At 44.3% G+C, this 22,449-nt stretch overlaps 2 protein-coding genes across 2 annotated transcripts in view; both read left to right on the forward strand.

The window, feature by feature from the left end:
* LOC147029402 (alpha-catulin-like) overlaps window positions 1-22,449 on the forward strand; it is a 471,136-nt gene that overhangs the window by 227,126 nt on the left and 221,561 nt on the right. The gene's annotated exons all lie outside the window — the stretch shown is intronic.
* The window catches only part of LOC147029403 (uncharacterized), a 15,543-nt gene continuing 165 nt past the window's right edge, over window positions 7,072-22,449 (forward strand). Inside the window, exons 1-3 of the mRNA XM_085872440.1 lie at window positions 7,072-9,653; window positions 9,845-9,883; window positions 19,094-22,449. The exon at window positions 19,094-22,449 is cut by the window's right edge and continues 165 nt beyond it. Coding sequence (XP_085728566.1) covers window positions 9,351-9,653; window positions 9,845-9,883; window positions 19,094-19,219 — 468 coding nt within the window. The 5' untranslated portion in view covers window positions 7,072-9,350 and the 3' untranslated portion in view covers window positions 19,220-22,449. The remainder of the gene's footprint in view (window positions 9,654-9,844; window positions 9,884-19,093) is intronic.

A 22,449-nucleotide genomic window follows, 5' to 3' on the forward strand; every position in this document is an offset into this window, starting at 1 on the left:
TATGTGGACGTTATGTGCTGCAGAATAAATGATTTTTTTGCCTTGCAAACACTCACATCGTTTAGTGTCTGTTTCGAGTGACATAATATTTGGCGACGAGGATGGCGGAATTTTCAGTTACCTCACCGGCACCCTTTTTGGCTTCACCTGGCGAACCGCCTGTTCCGTGGTCCAGGTGAGGTGACTTCCTTTCATACCTACCTACCTGCCTGCAATGATTCTGCAAGATGCGGCCGATTCACGGAGACGTGCTTTGCTCAACAATTATGGTACCCAGTCTTCTGGGCATGGAGGGTCATCGCATTTTCTTGACACTGGGTCCCGCGCCCTCCTCCGCTGAAGCCACCGCCTTGCTTGCTTCACATTTCAGAGCCACTCAGAGCGCCCTCATTCGACAGTTCAAGTTCCGACAACAGGGCCAGCGATCCGGTGAGCCAATGCTCCAATTACGTGTCCACATTGAGAGAATTCGCAATTCCTTGTAAGTTTGTAACACTGCACGACGAGATGATTCGAGATCAACTGATTGAGAAAACTTTGAGGACACAAGCGAAGGAGAGACGACTATTCGAATCTGACGACTTGACCTTAACTAAAGCCATAAAGATAGCCAGTTGAGTGGAAGCAGCTTACCATAGTGCACAAAAACTTATCGGAGCATTCTCACCTGTTACAGCTACGGACTGCACAGTTTAGGGAATTCGGCAAACTCTCACACCAATGGGTACAGTGAGCTTGCAGTACCACATCCGCAGCAGCACCCCGCACAGTCTACACTGCATCGCAGCAACTGTGGGTCCACCAGGCACGAGTCCTGAGCTACTAATTGCCCTGCCTGGGGCCAACGGTGCATAAATTGCAGAAATTTTAACCACTTTGCCAGGTGGTCGATCCACCTCAACACAAGCAACCGCTCAGCCACAGACCTCGCACACCGCACCGGCCAAAATCCATGCTGTGCTATCGACTTCATCAAACTTTAAAACTTGTGTTGTCTTTCCCAATGACATGTGCATTCCTCTGCTCCTGGACACTGATGCCAAGGTGTCTCTTCTGAATTTTGAAACATACACACTGTGTTTTTCGGACTTGACCCTGCAGTGCTCCTCTCCCACCCTCACTGCTTACGGACATGCCAAAATTGATGTGATTGGGTACATTACAGCTGGCAGTCCATTATGATGCCCAGTCTCTTCCTACATTTACATTCTACATTACAAGAACCGGTGCTAATTTAATGAGCTGAGATTTGTTCACTCGGCTTGGGATTTCCTTGATGGACTTGATCGACTTCCTTGATGGACTTGATGGACGACTGAGAGTGCTGTGAGATGTGGTGGTACCATCTCTGACTTATTTCCAGTTGTTACTGGAGTTTGTCAGGGGTGTGTACTGGCCCCCACAGTCTGTGAGCGTCAGCTGTGGCTGTATGAACATGTGGCTCGTTTTCCTGATGATCCTGCTCACGAGATTCTCTCAGCGAGGGAGTCTCGTGAGTGGAGGAGGCCAATGGGCCAACCACGTTCCTCGTGGTTGCGGCAGGTTGATCGGCATCTCAATGAGATGTGGATGGGCCAGGCATCTGCCTGGGGGATGGCTAGACAGAGACCCCTGGAGTCTCTTTATACCGGCGGAAAGTGGACGCAGCGACGCGCTGCTCTGGCGCATGCTCGCATACCTCACCTGACCTGACTATAGTGGCACAGACGTATTGCAAGTCTCCTCCCCCTGGCAGCAACAATTTCCTGCACTTTTTGATTGTTTGGGCACCCTCTCAGCATTTGTTCATCAACCCAAAGTAAATCCTACGATGGCTCCAGTCTTCAGCCACTACGCCGCATTCCCCTTGCCTTGAGGGACCAGGTAGCAACAGAATTGAATCTCCTGCTGGAGGCTGGCATTATAGAGCCCATAAAATGCATCCCCCCTGGATCTCCAACTTTGTTTTAGAGCAGTCCAGGGGACTCCAAGTGCGTGGACTTGCGTGCTGTGAACAAGGCAATTATTCCTGACAAATACCTGCTTCCAACAGCTGAAGAGCTTTCTACCTGTTTCTATAGCTCTACTATTTTTATAAGTTGGACCGATGCTAAAGTTACCTCCAGGTTCCCCTTTATTCAGACAGCAGGGACCTTATGGCTTTCATTACTCATACTGGAGTTTTTTTGTTGTACCCGTATGTCATTTGGATTAAGCTCTGCACCCAGCTGTTTTCGAAAGATTATGTCATCCATCTTCGCTGGCATCCCGGGCGTGCCCTTTTACTTGGATGACATGGTCCCAACACCTCAGTACATGATGAACGCTTGGTCCAAGTGATTCAGAAACTCACTCAGCACAACTTAACACTCAATGGCAGCAAATGCGTTTCTGCGGTGCCCGGAATCAAATTTGTGGGATTTAAACTGTCATCTCAAGGGATTTCCCCTCTCCAGTCTCATGTGGAAGTGATTCACCGCATCCCTGAGCTTCAGTTTGCTTCTCACCTTGCCTCCTTCCTGGGCATGGTGGCCGACGACATACGGTTCTTACCACAGTACTCAGCTATCACTGTACCGTGACGTCAGCTTCTTAGGAAGGAAGCCTCCTGGAATTGGACGCCAACCTGTCAAGCAGCTGTACACATGTTGAAAACTCAGCTCTCTACATCCCCTCTTCTGGCTCATTTTGATATCAGCAGTGCCACGTTGGTCGCCTGTGATGCCTCAGCCATGGCGTTGGGGGCTCTTCTGTCCTCGGTGCAGGATGGCGTGGAGAAACCCATAGCTTTTGCATCTCGTGCTTTGAGCCCCACAGAGCAGAAATATTCTGGGGGGGAGAGACAGAGAGACAGACAGACACACACACACACACAGACAGACAGAGATAGAGAGACATTTGCATGCTTATGGGCATGTTAATGCTGGCATCTGTACCTGTTTGGTCGGGCCTTTACCCTCAGAACAGATCACCAGGCACTCGGGGCTTTGATGTCCACATCAGGCATGGGACACAAGCCACTCCGATTGTACAGGTGGTCAGATCGGCTGCAGCAGTTCAATTTCCAGCTTCAGTTCACCTGTGGGCATCATAATACCATTGCAGATCACCTATCCAGATCAGTTATGGCTTCTGACACCAGTTTTGAACCAGAGGACACAGCGCAGGATCTAATCCAACTGTTGCATGGATCCCTCCACGATGTGGTGTCCCTCCTGGAACTCCAGCAGGCATGTAAGGAGGACTCTCTTCTCTGTACCCTGCGTTCATACATTATGGGTGGCTGGCTAGTCTAAGTAGCGGAGTAACTGATACCATTTTCCAGGGTCAAAGATGAGCTGTCCTGTTGGAATGATTTGTGTGTAGCACGAGGACAATGCACAGTGGTGACAAGTTTGCTGCATGCACGGGTTTTAAATATGTCTCACGAGGGTCACTTGGGTCTGGTCAAGGTCAAACGTTGCCGGGACCTGGTGTGGTGGCCCAGTATTGACCATGAGATTGGTAAAAGATTGTACAGCTTGTTTGATCAGTGGCAAAGCCGGACAGCCCGTATTGCCTCAATTGCAGCCAGTTCCCTGGCCGTCTCACCCCTAGGAACACCTGCAACTGGATATTTGTGGAGAAATTTGGGGAGTCCCTCACCATCAACGCTATCTCGTGGTGACATACGGTTTACATTCCAAGTGGCTTGAGGTTGTTCCTATGGGATCGGTTACCTCCCAGACCGTTATCCACATCCTGGACACACTGATAGCTCGTTGCGTGCCCACAATTAACTTCAGTTGAGTTCACTTATCTCATCGTCAATGGGATTAAACATATCCACATGGCAGTCTACCACCCACAGGCTAATGGAGGGGTGGAAAGGTTTAACCAAACCCTCAAGAATGGAATTTGAGCACACCGAGCTCAAGGTTGTACATTTCAAACAGCCCTACTGCAGACTCTCACGCACTACAAGGCAATTAAGCACACCACCACAGGTGTCTCACCAGCAACTTTAATGACAGGGCAGGAGCTACTGCTGCTAATGCACAGGTTTCGACCCACAGGGTCTTGCTTTTCCTCATTGGCCACCTGCATTGCCATACAACTGAGCCAGCAGCACATGAAGCAACGGTTTGACAAAGTGCACAGATCAAGGCCACCTGTGATGCAGGTCCAGAACTGGGTCCAAGTTAAGTATCTTCATCAGAAAAACGAGATGCAGTCATTCTGGTCCTCCCCACTTCGGGTTATCCGACGGCTTGGACCAGTGACTTTTCAGCTTCAGGATGGGTCTCGTTGGCACGTCAGCAGACCACAGAAAGTCCTGGCCCCTATAACTCAGCCTTTGAATACATGCAGCCAGCTGGGTGTTCATGTGTGCACCTCCAACACAGGCGATATGGATAATACAGGAGGAGGGATCGAACCTGTGGGGTCACTGCAATGGCCTCAGAGTGTCCGCCAGCGTCCTAGCCATTTTTGGGATTTTGTGACCTCATTCCTTTTCTGAATTTGGTTGGAAAGAGGCGGGGGGGGGGGGTGGAGTGTTCTTTCTTCAGTATTATATTCTTTACAAATATGTTGTTGTTTTTGTTTTTGTTGCTGAATTGCCAGATGTTGAGAGATTGCAAGATGTTGGGGCATGTGGAACGTGAGGGAGACTCCTTCTTAACGGTGTCAGAGATATGTGAACGTTATGTGCTGCGGAATAAATGGACTTTTGCCTTGCAATCAATCGCATTGTTTAGTGTCTGGTTAGCGGAATAACAAATGGAGTGATTGCTTCCATGCTTAATCCATTTGGTAAGTACTTTACAAGAAACTTGTTAACACTTTGAAACCTGAGCTCCGTGGGCTTTCAGCTTCCCCACCCTGGGCTCCCTGGTGACAAATCCAGCCACTCAGGAATATGAAGGTCAGAATAGCGGCTGGTAAACCGGCCACTCGGGTATATGGAGGTTTGAATAGCGGCTGGTAAACCGGTCACTCGGGTATATGAAGGTCTGAATAGCGGCGTGTAAACCGGCCACTTGGGTATATGAAGGTTTGAATAGCGGCTGGTAAACCGGCCACTCGGGTATATGGAGGTTTGAATAGCGGCTGGTAAACCGGTCACTCGGGTATATGAAGGTCTGAATAGCGGCGTGTAAACCGGCCACTTGGGTATATGAAGGTTTGAATAGCGGCTGGTAAACCGGCCACTCGGGTATATGGAGGTTTGAATAGCGGCTGGTAAACCGGTCACTCGGGTATATGAAGGTCTGAATAGCGGCGTGTAAACCGGCCACTTGGGTATATGAAGGTTTGAATAGCAGCTGGTAAACCGGCCACTCGGGTATATGGAGGTTTGAATAGCGGCTGGTAAACCGGTCACTCGGGTATATGAAGGTCTGAATAGCGGCGTGTAAACCGGCCACTCGGGTATATGAAGGTTTGAATAGCGGCTGGTAAACCGGCCACTCGGGTGTATGAAGGTTTGAATAGCGGCTGGTAAACCGGCCACTCGGGTATATGGAGGTTTGAATAGCGGCTGGTAAACCGGTCACTCGGGTATATGAAGGTCTGAATAGCGGCGTGTAAACCGGCCACTTGGGTATATGAAGGTTTTCATAGCGGCTGGTAAACCGGCCACTCGGGTATATGAAGGTTTGAATTACGGCTGGTAAACCGGCCACTCGGGTGTATGAAGGTTTGAATAGCGGCTGGTAAACCGGCCACTCGGGTATATGAAGGTTTGAATAGCGGCTGGTAAACCGGCCACTCGGGTATATGAAGGTTTGAATAGCGGCTGGTAAACCGGCCACTCTGGTGTATGAAGGTTTGAATAGCGGCTGGTAAACCGGCCACTTGGGTATATGAAGGTTTTCATAGCGGCTGGTAAACCGGCCACTCGGGTATATGAAGGTTTGAATTACGGCTGGTAAACCGGCCACTCGGGTATATGAAGGTTTGAATAGCGGCTGGTAAACCGGCCACTCGGGTATATGGAGGTTTTAATAGCGGCTGGTAAACTGGCCACTTAGGTATATGGAGGTTTTAATAGCGGCTGGTAAACCGGCCACTCGGGTATATGAAGGTTTGAATTACGGCTGGTAAACTGGCCACTCGGGTGTATGAAGGTTTGAATAGCGGCTGGTAAACCGGCCACTCGGGTATATGAAGGTTTGAATAGCGGCTGGTAAACCGGCCACTCGGGTGTATGAAGGTTTGAATAGCGGCTGGTAAACCGGCCACTCGGGTATATGAAGGTTTGAATAGCGGCCGGTAAACCGGCCACTCGGGTATATGAAGGTTTGAATAGCGGCTGGTAAACCGGCCACTCGGGTGTATGAAGGTTTGAATAGCGGCTGGTAAACCGGCCACTTGGGTATATGAAGGTTTTCATAGCGGCTGGTAAACCGGCCACTCGGGTATATGAAGGTTTGAATAGCGGCTGGTAAACCGGCCACTCTGGTGTATGAAGGTTTGAATAGCGGCTGGTAAACCGGCCACTTGGGTATATGAAGGTTTTCATAGCGGCTGGTAAACCGGCCACTCGGGTATATGAAGGTTTGAATTACGGCTGGTAAACCGGCCACTCGGGTATATGAAGGTTTGAATAGCGGCTGGTAAACCGGCCACTCGGGTATATGGAGGTTTTAATAGCGGCTGGTAAACTGGCCACTTAGGTATATGGAGGTTTTAATAGCGGCTGGTAAACCGGCCACTCGGGTATATGAAGGTTTGAATTACGGCTGGTAAACTGGCCACTCGGGTGTATGAAGGTTTGAATAGCGGCTGGTAAACCGGCCACTCGGGTATATGAAGGTTTGAATAGCGGCTGGTAAACCGGCCACTTGGGTGTATGAAGGTTTGAATAGCGGCTGGTAAACCGGCCACTCGGGTATATGAAGGTTTGAATAGCGGCCGGTAAACCGGCCACTCGGGTATATGAAGGTTTGAATAGCGGCTGGTAAACCGGCCACTCGGGTGTATGAAGGTTTGAATAGCGGCTGGTAAACCGGCCACTTGGGTATATGAAGGTTTTCATAGCGGCTGGTAAACCGGCCACTCGGGTATATGAAGGTTTGAATTACGGCTGGTAAACCGGCCACTCGGGTGTATGAAGGTTTGAATAGCGGCTGGTAAACCGGCCACTTGGGTATATGAAGGTTTTCATAGCGGCTGGTAAACCGGCCACTCGGGTATATGAAGGTTTGAATTACGGCTGGTAAACCGGCCACTCGGGTATATGAAGGTTTGAATAGCGGCTGGTAAACCGGCCACTCGGGTATATGGAGGTTTTAATAGCGGCTGGTAAACTGGCCACTTAGGTATATGGAGGTTTTAATAGCGGCTGGTAAACCGGCCGCTCGGATTCAAAGGGATAACTCACTCACAGAGGCAGATTACGAGTTTTTGGGGGCCCTGGGCACAAAAAATGTTTCGGCCCCAAAAAGAAGGCTCTGGATTATTTTCACCCAAAAGGCCCCAAAAAGAGGAGTCTGTGTTATTTTTTGCCAGAAAACGCCCCAAAAAAGAGAATTCTGTTATTTTAGCCAAAAAAGAGGAGTCCGTGTTATTTTTCGCCCAAAATAGAGAGGACTCCATGTTATTTTCATTCGAAACGGCCCCAATAAGAGGACTCCATGTTATTTTCACACTGGCTTAGCCTATGTCGTGATGTTGTTTTTGACTCGACTGCAAAAACCCAGAGAACTTCCCATGTTTGCCTTTATCCCTCCCTTGGAAAAAAATGCTTTGTTCCGGTGTTCCATCACCAATCAGCTTGCTATCACTATCCAAGCCAGTTATTCCTTATCAACCGTTTCGTTGGAGTGCTTGCTTGAGTGCTCAAGCCACATGTTCTACATTGCCAGCAGCCATGTCTGCCGAACCCGAAGCTGTGTCGTCATCGTCTTCGTTTCTCATTCTTTCTTCTTGAAGTATTGGTATATAGTTGATATCCTTTTTTATTTTATTTAACAAAGCAACTCCTTTCGCCTCCTTTTGTTTGCTTCATTGTTCTTTTTGAACTCCCGCATAAGGACCGACAATCCATTTTTAGATCCTCGTAGAGGATCTCCAAGTCTTACTCAAGTTGTTGTTCTTCATCTTCTTGTTGTGGACTTTTTTGTTTCACAGCCTACAGTTTTCATCGAAACTTTCTGAAACTTGGCATAAATATGTAAAAATACCCTGCGCAGACAGTAACCATCTCCGATTTTGAAAATTCCTCCTAGAAAAAAAGTTATGACATCAAACTATCTCCGCTAATGGAAATCGCCCAAAAAAATTATCTCCGAAACTCGGCAAGCTTTTTGAATTCTGTTTGAGGGAATCGAACAGGGCATTAGCAGAGATGAATTACTACACATATGATACATCACTATGACGTCATATCAATTTTTATGTCGTCATTCCTATTTTTTGACATTTTTTGTTTCATAACCCAGAGTTTTCATCGGATCTTCGTGAAAATTGGCATGTATATGCAGAAAGCCCACGCGCAGGCAGTAACCACCTCCGATTTTGGAAATTCTTCCCAGAAAAAATGTTGACGTCTTATCGCCGCTAATGGAAATCGCCTATACCATTATCTCCGAAACTGGGCAAGCTGTTTGAATTTCGTTTGTGGGAATCAAGCCGGGCATGAGCACAGATATTTTATCGCAAACCTGATACATCACAATGACGTCGTATTCGTTTCTTATGACGTCATCATTAAGAGGACGAGGATCTTAGCTCATTCGAGTTTGTTGTTACAGGTTGTGACCACAGTGTGGTCATTGTTGTTCAGGGGTGCAAATTAATGGCCGCCCGGTCGCCAATGGCGCCTAACTTTTGTGCTGGGCGGGTGCACAATACTGCCTTACCTGCCTGGCTGGCGAATCACCGGTGATTCCTGTTCGTTTGTACAATTTGTACTAGCTTCTCTACTAGTTTTCTCAACTCGACCTACTGTTTTTGTCCGGAAAAAAAATCCGTAGAAATCACCGGTAATTCTGCGGCGGCCATTTTGTCTGTTTTCATCTCGTTCCAAATCACGCGAGATTGCGCGAGATTGCGCGAGATTTGACGGTTCGGGCGCAATTTCTCATGCCCAGGTTGCAGAGTTGGGCACAAAAGCGATAATCCGATAACAGATAATTATCGAAGTTAACTTTTTATCAGACTATTATCGGAAGTTAACTTGCATTTACTGTTATCGGACCATTTAACTTCCGATAACTCGATTTTTTTTCGTCCGATAATGTCCGTTAATTTTTTGTCCGATAACATTTTAATCGTTTCCGGGTCGCATTTCGCCAAACTAATTATCAAGGAGGAGAAAAATGTACATGATTATAGATTACTTGTTTTACAAGACAATGCTGAATCAGGCCGCTGCGTGAAGAAAAATGGAAGAAGAAGAGGAGGCGGAGGAAGAAGAAGAAGAAGAAGAAGAAGAAGATGAAGATGAAGAAGAAGAAGAAGAAGAAGAAGAAGAACAAGAAGAAGAAGAAGAAGAAGAAGAAGAAGAAGAAGAAGAAGAAGAAGAAGAAGAAGAAGAAGAAGAAGAAGAAGAAGAAGAAGAAGAAGAAGAAGAAGAAGAAGAAGAAGAAGAAGAAGAAGAAGAAGAAGAAGAAGAAGAAGAAACCTTACAATGGCGACTTCCTCAGCCATGCGGCTGCTCGGTTCTGCGGGTACTGGGTTCGGTCAAGGTTGGGAAACGTACAGATCGGTTAATTCAAACACAAGGACGGTCTAACCTTTGGCAGAGCGACGGACAATCGGACATGAGTGTCGAGGCGTGGAGATACCGTCGCGCCATGTTTGTAACTGTTCTCGGTGTGTTTGTGAGGTCGTGCTTCTCATGTTTGTATTAACGTTGCCTTCCTGTTTGAGTGCGCAGCGTTCCGACTTCCGCGGACCTGTTCCCGTTGCTCTTTCGGTAAGAAATGGACATTAACTTGTTTGTTGGATTCACATTGTGTCCTTGACCCGTCCCGTTAACCTCCCAGTGCATGTTGGACTCCGTCCGGTTAACCGTGCTGTGTGTGACGACTCGTACACTCCAAAAAGACGAAAAATGCTTATTTTATTCTTGGGTTGAGCATCAATAAGCCTTTTCTATGGGTTTTGAAGGTTTTTCCTTGTTTTTTTGAATCATTGTTAAAAAGTAGTTATCATTATCGGATTATCGTTAACTTACGATAACTTTGTATTATAATTACCGGATTATTGTTATCGGACTTAAAAATTGAGGTTATCGGATTATCGTTATCGGTGCCCAACACTATGCCCAGGTTGGTTAAATGAGTGAATTTGGGTGAATGAGTGAGTTTCATGGGTGAGGTTAGGTGAATGAGTGAGGTTGATGAGTGAGTTTGATGGGTGAGGTTGGGTGGATGAGTGAGTTTGATGGGTGAGGTGATGTGGATGAGTGAGTTTATATGTGATGTTGGGTGGACGAGTAGTACCCCCACCATTGTCCATCACCCAACCTCCCCCCCCCACCCCATCGTCTATCACCCACAACCCCCCCCCCCCAATCGTCCATCAGCCACAACCACCCCTACAACCACCCCATCACCCACAAAAATCCCCCCCCCAGCACTACTCACAACCCCCTGCCCCCATCACCACACAAAAAGGTCCCCCCATCACCCACAACCTCCTCCTCCCTGCATCATCCCCCCACCCCCACCCCACTCATCAAACTCACTCATTCATCCATCCAACTCACTCATCCACCCAACCTCCTCCATCAAACTCACTCATTCTGCAAACCACCTCCACTAAACTCACTCATCCAACCAACCTCACTCTTCAAAGTCACTCATCCAAACTCACTCATCAAACTCACTCATCCAACCAACCTCACTCATCAAACTCACTCATCCAACCAATCTCACTCATCAAACTCACTCATCCAACCAACCTCACTCATCAAACTCACTCATCCAACCAACCTCACTCATCAAACTCACTCATCCAACCAACCTCACTCATCAAACTCACTCATCCAACCAACCTCACTCATCAAACTCACTCATCCAACCAACCTCACTCACCAAATTCACTCATCCAACCTCACTCATCAAACTCACTCATCCAACCAACCTCACTCATCAAACTCACTCATCCAACCAACCTCACTCATCAAACTCACTCATCCAACCAACCTCACTCATCAAACTCACTCATCCAACCAACCTCACTCATCAAACTCACTCATCCAACCAACCTCACTCATCAAACTCACTCATCCAACCAACCTCACTCATCAAACTCACTCATCCAACCAACCTCACTCATCAAACTCACTCATCCAACCAACCTCACTCATCAAACTCACTCATGTGAGTATATGAAAAGTGTTTCATATCAAATTCGTGACTTTTGTCTTTATTTTATCGGGCCGGTAGAAATTCTGCTGGGCCAGTAACTTTTTCTAGTCACCGGCCCTGTTGGCCGGTGGATAAAAATGTTTATTTGCACCCCTGTTGTTGTAGAATCATTGTATTATCATGTATTGTCTAGTTTTGCAAATCCCAACGAGACTCGACGGTCACGCAGCACTCAAACGCAGAGAACCCCAGAACAGTACAAAGCCGAAACCAGCACTGAAACACCCTGAATGGTAACTTGGAACTGGAAACATAATATTATTGGGGTGGATCTGGTCGAGAACATTTCAACAGGAAATGTCTTTTTTCCTTGAGGCCCTCATTGAGCTCTGTGTGCCTGTGCGTTAATTTGCCATTTGGTAACTGAACACGCGTCTGCTTAGCCGGAGGTTGTTGGAAGTATTTTGAAGGTGAATTGTGTGAAAGTATGATGAAACGAAGGTTTCAAGGCGTATAAATGAATAAAAAAAATTCCAGATATTACCACCATTTTACCCAGCGTCTATTACATCGCCCTATCTAAAAAGTTATTCTTGGTGTTGGCTTCGTGGTCAAGGTGGCTGGCTTGGGACCTTTGGGTCCTGAGTTCGAGCTCCTTTACCCGTTGAATTAACACCAGGTGGGGTTGATGGCTTGTCATCCTTCTGAGGTTAGCGAAATGAGAACCAATGAAGCTTCCTCAGCAGCCCTATGTGCCTTTCCGGCATGAAAGGAATGGTATCATTATTATTACGACATCCTTCAAAACAACAAGCTTCCTGTTTGGAATGATTTTGAATTTTATTTGACAGGCAGGCAGACAAACGTAAAAAAATTATCTCGCTCCTCTCTGCGCATGAGCGATCAGGATGAATTCAAAGCCAATGCATGGTAAAATGAGAAACTCGTCTTCATATTCACGTTCCAAATAGTGTTCAGGATATAACATTCGATTTAAATATGGTGTTCCTCGATCATAAACTGATAATACGGATGGACCGACAGACAGACATATACGAATTGCTTCACCTGCACGTGACTCGGTAGAACGCATACCTCCGTCAAGCTGACGGGGGTATGCACACGGCTGAACAGTTTACGTTTTGTATCCCACTGTTTGGCCAGATCTGGACCTGGACCTCCAACATCTCATTGGCTTGTTCTTGTCACCCACCCAATTCATCCACCAAGTTTTATCTCAATCTGTCCACAACTTATTAAGATATCGTGCTATATATCCCCATCACTCAACTATGAAGAATCACTGAAACAAGCTCAAATGAGCTAAGATCCTCTTCCTCTTAATGATGACGTCATTGTGATGTATCAGGTTTGCGATAAATTATCTGTGCTAATGCCCGGCTTGATTCCCGCAAACAAAGTTCAAACAGCTTGCCTAGTTTTGGAGATAATGGTATAGGCGATTTCCATTAGCGGTGATATTATGACGACTTTTTTTCGAGGAAGAATTTCCAAAATCGGAGATGATTACTGCCTGCGCGTGGGCTTTCTGCATATACCTGGCAAGTTTCACGAAGATCTGATGAAAACTCTGGGTTGTGAAACAAAAAATGTCAAAAAATACGAATGACGTCATAAAATTGATATGACGTCATAGTGATGTATCATATGTGCGGAAAGTAATCTCTGCTAATGCCCTGTTCGATTCCCGCAAACAGAATTCAAAAAGCTTGCCTCGTTTCGGAGATAATTTTTAGGCGATTTCCATTAGCGGAGATATTTTGACGTCATAACTTTTTTTTCTAGGAGGAATTTTCAAAATCAGACATGGTTACTGTCTGCGCAGGGAATTTTTACATATATATGCCAAGTTTGAGGAAGTTTCGATGAAAACTGGAGGCTGTGAAACAAAAAAAGGCCACAAGAAGAAGATGAAGAACAACAACGTGAGTAAGACTTAGAGATCCTCCAAGATGATCTAAAAATTCTAGTCGCCGGATCTGGATCCAGAACTTCACCAACATCGAATAATTTTGTCCTTGTCACACACCCAACTTGTGCACCAAGTTTCATCGGAATCCTCCCAGAACATTTTGAGGTATCCTGCTCACAGACTGACGGACAAACTGGCCTACAGACAAACGGACAGGGGTGAAAACGCAACCTCTGCCCACGTCTGGTGTTCGAGGTAATTATCATCCACATCGCAACACTCCAATGAATAATAATTGCCCAAATTATCAACTTCTTCTTGTTTCAGACATAGGTTAGCATACTCCATTCGCCATCCATTGATTCCATCCATTGTTCTACCTGGCCATTGACAAAGAATGACACCAGCCCTCACTTCTTTGTTTGTTTTTTCGACATGGTCAAGGTTCATGTAGGAGCTGCAACACAAATCGCGCGCACACACATGCAGACAAATACGTGGGACAACACCAGACTTCACTTCAGACAAACACTGCCACTGAGATTGGGACCAGTGACATCATCGATTTGAGGGCTCCTTTCTCTCCACAATCAGCCGAGCAATTGTCCTCCTTTCCATGGATCCCTCTCATGTGGTTTGTCTGTGCTCAATCCTTTTTCTCTTTTTTTACGCCAGGTGTCGAGCAAAAAAAGCAGCACATCATTTTCAAACTCTTGAACGACTCGACGAGGTTTTTAATGGAACCGCTAACGTCCCAGACTCAGCCGGACGTGCTCACCTTTATGCAACCGAGTCGCCTTCCACCTTTTCGTTCTACAGTTCTGCTATCATTTGAAACTCCCCAGTTAACATGAGGGTCCACTGCATTTGCTGAATCCCCTTAGAAAATGTATGTATGCAAAAATTCCAGGGTCTTTGAGTGACCCCACTTGAGCTTCTTGTTGTTGTCATGTCTAGCGTGTAAAGAGTTTGTTTTTCATTCCTGACCTTTTGTTTAATGCATTCATTATTTTTTTTTGTTTCCTTGAAGTAACGGGATGTGCGTTGTGCCTGACCATCAAAATGTTTCTCACTTGCCTTTTCCTTTCCTTCCGTTTTAACTCGTAGCTTTATTTTCCCTTCTCCTCCGACTTTCTTTCCCCTTCTCTCCCTCACCCAAGCTTTTTCTTCGACTCCCGTTTTCCTCTCCTTTCTCAATTCACACTCATTGCATATGCAAGCAGGGCAATTCATCAGTATGCATGTCATCTCTGAGATGGATTTTAACCTGGGCTTCTGGTCTGCCAGCATTAGTCGGTGGACGTTAGAGATTCCACGGTGTCCATCATAACGGGTGGACGAGCTGTCGCCAGCACCCTGAGCAAATTCCAAATTCCTGTTCTAACTGACGGAGGACCTTGTCTCATCAGCATAGCTGCCCCCCCCAGTAAATTGGTCTACCTGCAGCCATTTGAGACCGAAAAATGATGCCTTCCCTCACCCACCCCCCCCCCCCACTCCGAGGATGTTCAATCAAAAGCACGAGGCGGAGTCTTTAATTTGACTGCTTGAAATTTCAGGGTTCCATGAACTTGAGCAATTGAATGATTTTACCAGAGTCGTTGAAGACCAGGTTCAAATGCACATCAGGCAATTCACAAGCACACTGAGAGGTTGTCAATGGACTGTTAGGATAACCTAATAGCATGCGCACTCACCTTTTAGCTGTCCGGCCAGGGTTCGATTCTTGGACCAGATATAAATTGTCATCCTGCTGTTTTGCATGCAGGGTGATGCATGAACGTGTGCACCGCCCATTGGAAGGCCGTTAAGCCTGAGGAGCCGAGCTGTCAGCACCGGTTGTTGGTGGATATTAACGATTCCATTCCATCTTTCAAAAAGAGTTATTGCCAGCCCCCTAAACAACTTACAAATTTCTGCTCAAATCCCATTGAGTCGAGCATCAGGCCAGGCGAGCCGGTTCATGAAAGGCTTACCCCTTGAAATGGAATACGGAATAATTAAGGGAATTGATCGAGGCTGTTAAATAAGTTTTTGGATTTAAAAAGTCAATTTCAACTTTTCTTTTCATTCAACTTTTTTTTTTCATTCGTATTCATTTTATTTTATTCTCCAGTTTTTTGTGTTTTTTTTTTTTTTCCCCCCCCTTCAGCCCCACTGGTGCAGCCGCATAATGTTCATCCCATATTTTGTGGGGTTTTTGGTTACTTCTACTACCGAAGGTGGACGGAGGTTATGTTTTCACCCCTGTCTGTCTGTCTGTCTGTCTGATTGACTGTAAGCAGGATATCTCAAAAACTTGTTGATGGATTTGGACAAAATTTGGTGGACAGGTTAGGCCTTAGTTATTTTATAACTTGGTTTACAGATCCGCCGACGGTATATTTGCCAAAAATGAAATGAAAATATAAAACACATTTTTAGCTTTTTATATTAATAAATTTTCCACCGAAGGTGCAAAAGTTTCAAAACCCGAAATGTAAACGTCGGCATTTATTTTCAAAATCTAATTTAGCGCGCGCACCAAAATGCCGAGTCCCCTTTAACCAAACTGTGCAGTCGTCTTCGGTCATGGTGTCTGAGCAGTGGCCAGCGTGGTTCAGATTGACTGTGGTTTCTGGGGCAAAAGTGATTGTTTAGAAGTATGTCAGCGGTATAAATTTGAGTGACTGTATTGGTGATTTTATCACGCAACATCTTGACGACGAATATTCTGGCCGAACTATTGCATCAATTCGGTGCAGCAGCAGGGATGATTCGCAAGCTGCTCTCGATCGTGCCGATTTTGTTTCCATCGAAAGTTGTACACTGCTGTTCATTTTGAAAGATTTCGGTGCCAAGTACGTCAAAGTTTCCCTGCGATATGCTGATATTCAGCCTTCAACGGACCAGAAATCAGCGGCCGATATGTACAGCTTGCTTGGCAAGAGGGAAAAAACCAGAAGTGCGAAACCAGAGGAAGGTCAATGTACAGAAAAAACGCAAGAAATAACTATGTACTGTGGCAATGCTATATGTAGCAGCCTGGGTTCTGATGCCATTGAAGTATCCCCATGTGCTTGATGTGACAGTGAACTGTTGTTGACCACTTGAAAGATTGGACTACATGTACAATTTGATATTGAACTTTATTTTTTATTTTTCAAATTGATTTTTTGCCAATGGCTTTATATTGCAGCGGGATGTGTTATTCCTGGTGGTCTTAACTGTTTTAGGTACCATGACTGCTTTTCTGATTTTTCTTAAAGCTATGTTTTCATAGCCATTGTTTTTAATGAAACAGACAATTTTTTACAAAACCTGTATGAGATCTTGCTTTGCGAGAATGATCGTTCAGTCTAAGACTTGGACAGGAATTTTCTCAGCATTGTTTCCATTTGTTTGATGATCCAACAGGTTTCTATAAGAAAAACATGCCAAACTGTATTGTAAAAACAAGTTTTAATCCTTCTTTATTGTTTTTCACATCAGATGATACAGTGAACATTGTCATCCTGCATTTGAATGGTCTTCCATCTTCAATGTCTTCTTAGATCCTCCTGGTCCGGGATTTATATTTATTTCCCCCCCACCTACCCTTGTCTTTTCATTGGAACATCCGAAAAAAAAACATAAAAATTTATAATTTCTGAAAATTGAAATTATATTTATATTAAAATTTCGACCTACTTCATTTTATTTTGTTCTCTAGTTTTTTTGTGTTTTTTTTTCTTTCAGCCCCACATAATGTTCATCCCATATTTTGTGGGGTTTTTTGTTACCTCCACCACCGAAGGTGGACTGAGGTTATGTTTTCACCCCTGTCTGTCTGTCTGTCTGTCTGTCTGTCTGTCTGTCTGTCTGTCTGTCTGACTGACTGTAAGCAGGATATCTCAAAAAGTTGTTGATGGATTTGGACAAAATTTGGTGGACAGGTTAGGCCTTAGTTATTTTATTTTATTTTTTTGTTACAATTTTTTTTTAGCTGAAGACCCTACATTTTAGCTGAAGAACTGTGTAAACCAAGTTATAAAATAACTAAGGCCTTAGGTGTGCGACACGGACAAATTAATTGTATTTTGATCCGGATACAATAATTTTTTTCGGTGATTCTTCACCATTGTGTGATCGGGCTATAAACGATAGATAACACAGTATTTCAAACAGTTGTGGACGGACAATGACAGAACTTGGTGGATGAGTTGGGTAGTTGACATTAACAAGCTGGTTCGATTTTGGTGAAGATCCAGATCTAGGTCCAGATCCGGCCTGCCAGTGCGATACAAAACGTAATCTGTTCAGTCTGGTAGAGGTATACGCTCTACCGAGTGCCATTCTAGTTTTGTTTGTTTCTTTTGCTTCATCCTGTTGATATTCTTGATATTCTCACACTGAGAAAGGGGAGGGAGTGGAAATGAAAACTGAACAATTGAAGAAGAGGGTAGAAGATAGAATGCAGAGAGAATTGAGGATTGTGGAGTGTGAGAGGAATAGTGAGGAAGGGAGGACAGGTTTTGACGATGTATGAGTAAAGGGAAGGGAAGGGTGGGAACGGGCATGCCATCCCACTTTATTTGTGGGGACATTACATGACATGACACATTTTACTGTTTTGAAAACCTGGTGATAAAATGGAAGACGGTATCTACTTGCACAGTCAATATCGAACAATATGATTTGTGTTATTAATTCAATGTAAATCACGTACAGAGAAAGTGTTTATTAATGTTCTTTTTCTTTGTTTACAAAGTGTTGTGACTTTCCTTCGGTTTGAAATTTTCACTTCTCAGCATAATTGTGCAGCTTGAAAATGCACGCGTTCCAACATGTCGCAATTATTTTATTAATGCACAACAGTAATATTTTATCTGTTCCTGGAATCACTTTCATTCCACTTTCTGTTCACCGTATTAACTGCAAAAACTATCTGTATGAGGTATATGTGATTCTTCGGTTTAACCACTTGTTGCCATTCTATTTTGCTCATTGTATAATCTTTTGAATATGTTTTCTGCTTTATGTAAAGTATGAATGTTTAAAAATTGGACTTATTACTATGCCTTTAACACGGCAAAGCAAATTACATAAGGGTTTTAACAGATTGGCCTGTTTAGTATTCTTATCTCAATCGTGCGTCATTACACTGGGAACATAGATTCAAATCCCATTAGGCATTTGTCCATTACCTACTAATTTTCTTGTAATTAATGTAAAAGTGCAGGAATGTTTGCTAATGCCTTTGTCCTGCATGTTACTCATGTACAAGCTCCTCCATGAGCCTCAGATCCATGTTAAAAAAGGAATGAAATATAGTCAGGAAATAATGGGTACATAAAAAGGGGGGGGTGACTACAACTGCACCCTCAACCCACAACTTGATTGGAACACTTGTGAGCCTCATCCACCCAGTGCAAGGCCTTTGGCACAGCTAGTCAAAAAGTTTAAACTGGTGGATGTGTGGCGGGTACAAAACCGTAATATCCATCAGTATACATGGGTTTGCGCATCAAGAAATGTTTTGACGATGGCTCGCCTCGACAGATTTTATGTTAATCATGAAATGGTAAATATTGTTAAGAACTCTTATATAAGGCCATCTGGTTTTTTCCTATCATCTCATGATTGTTATGGTGGTTATGGTGTCCTCATTATGTCTGTGGAAGTGCATTTTGGACTTTTCATGTGAAACTTCAACAAAGTGCACATTTTATAGAAGCTTTTAAAATGGTATGGGAAAAATGCGAGTCACAAAAGGGTTCATATTTGAACTTACGACAATGGTGGGACTGCACAAAGTCCCAAATCAAATGTTTTTGCCAACAATACTGCTCTTACAGCACATACAACGCTTTTGGTGTGATATCTGCTTTAAAAAAACGATATACTTATCTGTGAGCAGAAAGCTGGATTGTCCAGCACGAATGTCCAGCAGTTGTCGGAGAAAAGGACCCTTCTGGCTGAAATGGTGAAAGAGCGGGCGGCCGGCACATTCGTCCGACTGCAGAACGAAAAAAATCCAACTTGACACACCAAACAAAGGGTTCTTCAATTTGGAAAAAACGGTCAAGACCTCTGAACAAATCCATGCTTTGCGCTCTTCTGGTGGTGATTTGTTGACCTCCCAGAGTGATATCAAGCATGAACTACAAGACTATTTTTCTAAACTCTTCACAAAAAGAGCTGTGAATGAGGAGAACAGGAATGTGATGCTTGAACAGCTCCCTTCTCTGTCTGAAGACCAACAGCAATTGCTTGAGCCTGACATTTCTCTTGGAGAACTTACTGCTGCGCTCAAGGATAGCAAGGATGGGAAAGCCCCTGGACTAGACGGCCTTCCGGCTGAATTTTATAAGGCTTTCTGGGACATTCTAGGCCCTACTCTTCTTGAGGTCTTTCAGGAGAGTGTTGAACAAGGTGAATTGCCATTGAGCTGCCGGAGGGCAGTTTTGAGTCTCCTTCTGAAGAAAGGAAACCTGCATGAGACCGCAAATTGGCGGCCTGTGTCACTCCTCAACACTGACTATAAAATATTGTCAAAAGCACTTGCAACCCGTCTTAAGGAAGTCATCTCTTTCTTGATTGGCACTGATCAATCTTACTGTGTTCCAGAACGTTCCATATATGATAATTTTTTTTGGTGAGAGACTTGATCAGTCTTGGTCGAACTACATCTCCTGGTTTTGGTTTATTACTTTTTGATCGAGGAAAAGCTTTTGACAGCGTTAACCATTATTTTTTGTTTGATGTATTAATGAGAACAAGGTTCGGGGAAAAATGTATTTCTTATGTTAAGTTATTGTACAAAAATGCATCTTGTCTGCTGAAGGTTAATAATAGTCTTTGTTACCCTTTCCCCTTTCAGCGAGGCATCCGTCAGGGCTGTGAGCTATCAGGCATGCTCTACAATCTATCCTTTGAACCTTTATTAGTTTTACTTCGGAACTCAGTGTTAGGAGTCTCTCTTTTACAAAACTCCAAAGTCGTCGTTTCAGGTTATGCTCATAATATTTGTGTTGCTATTGCAAATCAAAAAGATGTTTCTGAGGTTTCTCGTTGCCTTACCCAGTTTGAGTTTGCTTCTACTGCAAGGGTAAATTGGAAAAAATGTGTAGCTTTTTGGGTGGGCCCCAGATCGCCTTCCTCGTCCCTGCCTGTTTTACCAGGAGGAATACAGTGGAGTAGTGAGGGGTTTAAATATTTAGGTTTATTTCTAGGAATTGAAGCGTATGAACAAAAAAATTGGGAGAACTTCCTGGAAAAAATTAAATTGAAACTGGCAAGGTGGAGAAGATTGTACCAACTTCTCTCGCTTAAGACACGGGTGTCAATCATAAACAACCTGGTGGTTCCATTTATTTGGCATAGAGTTATCCCACTTGAACCTCCGAGATACTTGGTCACAGGCATTCAGAGGGTTCTGACTGATTTTTTTTCTGGGGTGGCCATCATTGGTTGGGCCCTGACGTGGTCTGCAGACCCCGAAATGTAGGTGGTCAAAATCTGATGCATATTCCAAGTCGGATAATGACATTCCGGATTTCCACGATTTAGCGCCTACTGTACAGTGAGTGTGTTCCTTGGCGACCTCTCACAAACGCCTGGTTGCAAAAAGCAACCGTGAACGGTTGCAGAAAATTTCCCCTGAAATATGACCGTGAAATTTTCCTCATCGACCTGCAACACGTTAACAAGTCTCAGCTCCCCGGTTTTCATCAGAGCCTTTTGAATGCTTGGCAAGTCCTCGGAGTGCAACGTTTAGAGGTATCATACGATGCCCAAAAGTTTGTACATGAGCCATTAGTTCGGAATCCTTTATTCTCTGGAATTTCAATCTCCAGGTCATTTATGCATTGTTTCACCAGTGTTGGAATAAACAGTGTGAGACCTGTTGCAGCCATCCTTGAATACCTGGCTCCCTGTTTGCTCACTTTCCTTAAAAATTGGCATTTGTTCTGCTCGAATTGTGGAAAATATCTTGAAAGCAGTAATTCAAACCTTTCATCGACTTAACATCGGGTGGACTGGGGTGGATGAAGTGGTAGACTCACTTCTCTATTTCCCTGAACTTCAAATTGCCTCAAAAAAACAAGCGGGTGTGTTCTCCTCAAACTTAGAGGAAATTGGGGTGTTTCAAGTCATGGGGAAAACTGCTATCTTCAAGATATGTCTGGAAGCATGTATACCTGGTTTTACAAAACTGTTAGAAAAATCATCCTAATCATCCTTTGCCTTCCTGCAGTGCAATAATGTCTAAATATTGCTTCAGAGGGTGTAGCAACACAGTCTGTTCCAACACTGCTTTTATACAGACAGAGGGTTTGTAACTAATCAACAAAAGTTGGGACACCTGTAGGAATTGTTTTCATCAACTTTTAAGGCTCAATTTACTTCCATTGCTGCAGAACAGCTGCAGTTGCTAACCCATTACTTATTACCTGAAAAGGGCCTTTTTTAACAACTGAAATTTTCATTGATTTTCAGTTTTTGGGAACCTAAACTTTTTTTTTAAACCTTTGACAGTTTACCGCTTAGCTTTGTACCATTTTAGGTTATGCACTGGACTTGAACTGCTTAAATTTCAGTAAAAACTGGAAAAATGGGGGTGTTCTAAAACTTTTGACCAGTCATGTATGACCCTCTCTGGTTTGATGTCTTACTTTGAGAGGTCACTGAACAACACCTATTCATTCACCATGTTTAGCCAGTTGAGTAAGAGTAAAATGGATTCCAAATGTTTTTCTTTTCCACTTTGTTGAAATTCATTTAAATATCTCATATTGGGTTCTATCTCTGATGATGCTGGAGGATCAGTGAACCAAATAGTTTGCCAATTTTTTGCTGTTCATATCATGGAGGCAAACTATCCTGGGTATTGTGTTGTATATTGCTGCTGTCCTGCAAGAGGGCATGAAAGATCGGAGGTCACATCGCTTGTATTAGTCCCTCATGAAGGCTATTCGGTGACTGAAATGTTGCACTTTTGGGCAAAAACTCCCGTTTGTTAAACTTTTGCTATTTCTACTTTTGGATTCTCGTATTTTTTGTGAATATGGATTTTCCAAAATAAATATTGACCTTCGATGGCTTCTAGTGAACGCATGCTTCAAATTGTGTCAGTTTTGACACTTTTTATTGCCTCACTTTTATGCCCTGTTAAAATGTTGCCCATGAAGGGGAGGGGAGGTTTGTTTTCAAAATAGTTCGGGTGAGTTATCTTTTTGGGCACCAACAAAGGGAGAGAACTAACTCTTTTCC

The sequence above is a fragment of the Eptatretus burgeri genome, chromosome 3, assembly GCF_056783735.1.
Source record: "Eptatretus burgeri isolate ZD-2024b chromosome 3, Ebu_testis_v1, whole genome shotgun sequence".
Taxonomy (NCBI): Eukaryota; Metazoa; Chordata; class Myxini; order Myxiniformes; family Myxinidae; genus Eptatretus; species Eptatretus burgeri.